Source organism: Gekko japonicus, unplaced genomic scaffold, assembly GCF_001447785.1.
Source record: "Gekko japonicus isolate JY-2015 unplaced genomic scaffold, Gekko_japonicus_V1.1 scaffold5457, whole genome shotgun sequence".
Classification (NCBI taxonomy): domain Eukaryota; kingdom Metazoa; phylum Chordata; class Lepidosauria; order Squamata; family Gekkonidae; genus Gekko; species Gekko japonicus.
The window spans coordinates 36622-39928 of record NW_015162643.1 but is presented as its reverse complement, the minus strand read 5'-3'; the positions used below and the strand labels follow the sequence as shown (position 1 = coordinate 39928).

Below are 3307 nucleotides of genomic sequence, written 5' to 3'. Positions count from 1 at the left end.
GGCTTTAATTAGAATACATTGTAAAAACAAGGTATTTTGTTCCAAAGTTTATTGAATTATACATCATTTTTCAATGCTTACATTTTTTATTCATATTGTACTGGTTAATATGTTTAACTGTTCTTTAGTTCATTATGGACTTGGCTAATGTTATAAAAATGTGATTGTTATGCTTTCTTAATACTATTGTATTATACCAATAAAATGTTACTGGGAAAAGTATAACCGTTCCTGAATGGGTGTACTTCGTTGTAAGCTGTGGGTTCGGACAGAGAGGCAGTCCCGCGGGCATGATGTAAGATTAGATTAGATCCACCCTGCGAGCACGCTCCTTTCTAATTTGGAATAAAATGCTTATGAAAAAAGGATAACTTCTATTTGTTTAGATTTATTGACAGTCCACCCTTCTCACTTGAGACTCGAGGCAGATTGCAGAGTACAGAAGGAGAGGGGACCGTCATCACGCCCTGACCTGGATAGCCCAGGCTAGCCTGATCTCATCAGGTCTCAGAAGCTAAGCAGGGTCAAGCCCTAGTTAGTACTTGGATCAGATGCCACGAAGGAATACCACGGTCACTACACAGAGGCAGGCGATGGCTAACCACCTCTGAACGTCTCTTGCCTTGAACACCCTATGGGATCACACCATAAGTCAGCCACAACTTGACAGCAGAAAAGAATCGTGTAGTATAGGACGTCAACTGAACAATGCAACGGGAGTATCAAACTGAATAACAGTGCAGCCAACACTGTGGACATAGAGCATAAAATATAACAGGGTTGCCGCCCTCCACGTGGGGCCGGGAGTTCTCCCAGCATTACATTAAATCTCCAGACTACAGAGACCAGTTTGACTATAGAAATCCTTCACTCTCTAGGTCAGTGGTGGCGAACCTATGGCACGGGTGCCAGAGGTGGCACTCAGAGTCATCTCGGTGGGCACGCATGCCATCGCCCCAGCCAGGCCCAGACCATCATTAAAGGGTCGAATTCTCTGCCAAATAGTTTTAAGTAAATGAAAGCATTTGGGATTGCTTTCCTTACTTTGTTTGGGTCATCTTAAGTTAATGTACGATTTGTTTTTTCTAAAGTAAAACCTCAGTATTCAAGTTAAATTATAATGGGTTTTGGGTCGCAGTTTGGGCACTCGGTCTCTAAAAGATTTGCCATCACTGCACGAGGTGAAATCCTTCTGTAATTTCCCCCCACTATAGGCACTGTCTCCAATGCTCCAGGAATTTCTCTGGCTGGAGTTGGCAACCCTACTTAGAACTAGGAATACAAAACTGAGTGCCAATAACAATGCGCCAGGAGCAGAAATACCAAAATAAATGCCAAGTTGGCAGGAAACTGACCAGGCAGGCATAGCACGAGCAATGCACAATGCAGGATTATAAAGATGCAAACAAGGAAGTCCACTGCGGGTGTTTGTACTTCCCAACCCCCATGGAGACTTTTCCCAGATCAGGTGGATCCTTTTTTTGTTGGGGACAGGAGAAAGACCAGGTCCGGAAGCCACCCACAAGCCAAAAGGGCTTGTTCACAGACGCACATTGTAATAGCAGAACAAAGTTTTGCATCCACAGTGGTACCTTTAAGACCAACGAAGTTTTATTCAAGGTATAAGCTTTTTTTTGCTTTTAAAATGTTTATTAAAATCAAATATAACATATAACATGTACAATACCCACATAACATTATACAACAGTTCTGAGAATCCAACATTTCAAACCAGCCAGTTAATCCCCAACAAAGTTGTCCTCAAACATCAACAGATATAAAAGGGTTGGAGCACTTTCCCTATGAGGAAAGGTTAAGGCGCTTCGTGCTCCTTAGCTTGGAGAAACGACGACTGAGGGGTGACATGATTGAGGTTTATAAGATTATGCATGGGAAAGAGCAGGTAGAGAAAGAGGTATTTTTCTCCCTTTCTCACAATACAAGAACTCGTGGGCACTCCATGAAATTGCTGAGCGGTCGGGTTAGAACGGATAAAAGGAAGTACTTCTTCACCCAAAGAGCGATTAACACATGGAATTCACTGCCACAGGAAGTGGTGGCAGCTACAGGCATGGACGGCTTCAAAAGGGAATTAGATAAGCATCTGGAGCAGAGGTCCATCAGTGGCTATGAGCCATAAGGTATAGATAGGAACTCTCGGTCTGGGGCAAGGGATGCTCTGTCTTCTTGGTGCTGGGGGGGGGCAACAGTGGGAGGGCTTCTAGTGTTCTGGCCCCACTGCTGGACCTCCTGATGGCACCTGGTATTTCTGGCCACTGTGTGACACAGAGTGTTGGACTGGATGGGCCTTTGGCCTGATCCAACATTGGCATCTCTAATGTTCTTATGATATAACATATAGCCGCCCTGAGCCCGTACGCGGGGAGGGCGGGGTATAAGTGGAATTAAATAAATAAATAATAAATAAACATAATAACATACTATTTTAGTATCAGATCTGTTCCCATATATAAGAACGACTTTTTTGAACTGTAGATCCCATTTCATGCAGTCAGGTTTAAACGACAACAAATTTGGTGGACCAGAAGAACGCCTGAACTTCTGCAGGAGCGTGGATGCACACAAAAGCTTCTGCCCAGAACGAATTGTTGTTGGTCTTAAAGGTGCCGCTGTGGACTCAAAACGTTTTGTCACCCATCGAAAACAGGCACCACAACGGGCAGCCCTAGCCACCCCCTCAAGCACGCGTGCGCAGACGCTCCCCTCCTCCGCCACCTCCCTTTTCCTTACCCGCTTCTGTTGGGAGTCCACCCAATACGTTCCCCCGGAGCCACTTCCGGTCCCGCCCCCGGCTTGCCCGGCGGGACCCCGATACCGAAGGAGGCCGCACTTGGTGACCAGCAGGCCTTCCGGGCCGCGCCGCAGCCCCGGCCCGCAGACCAGCCGCCCCTTCTGAGGCCCGACCGGAGCGAGACGGAGCCGCTCGCCATCCGCGTCAGGCTGGGCGGGAAGGAGCAACACGTCCCCGGGCATCACCACCTGGCCAACGCGCTTCTCGGCCAAACGCGGCGCGCTCGCCGCCATTATTTGACCCGCCGCCGCTGCCTTCTCATGGGCGGGGCTTAAGCAACTGCGCATGCGCCCCCAGCCCCTTCGACCTCATTGTTGCCGGAAGCTCGCGAACACCCGGACGATCCATAGCGCATGCGTGTAGTACTATCAGGCCCTAAGTGACCCTACTGCTGTTAATAGGATGAACCCCATTGGAAGAACTTCAAACTCTACTAAGGAGAATCATGTAATCCAATTTACAGAGAGAGAAAGAAAGAACAGGGAGAGAATTTTA

At 47.5% G+C, this 3307-nt stretch overlaps 1 protein-coding gene across 1 annotated transcript in view; it reads right to left on the bottom strand.

Annotated features, from left to right (window-relative positions):
• Nucleotides 1–3067, bottom strand: part of EXOSC3 (exosome component 3) — a 13089-nt gene extending 10022 nt beyond the window's left edge. Inside the window, exon 1 of the mRNA XM_015406512.1 lies at nucleotides 2752–3067. Within this exon, the coding sequence (XP_015261998.1) occupies nucleotides 2752–3045 (294 nt within the window). The 5' untranslated portion in view covers nucleotides 3046–3067. The remainder of the gene's footprint in view (nucleotides 1–2751) is intronic.
• Nucleotides 3068–3307: the final 240 nt, after the last annotated feature.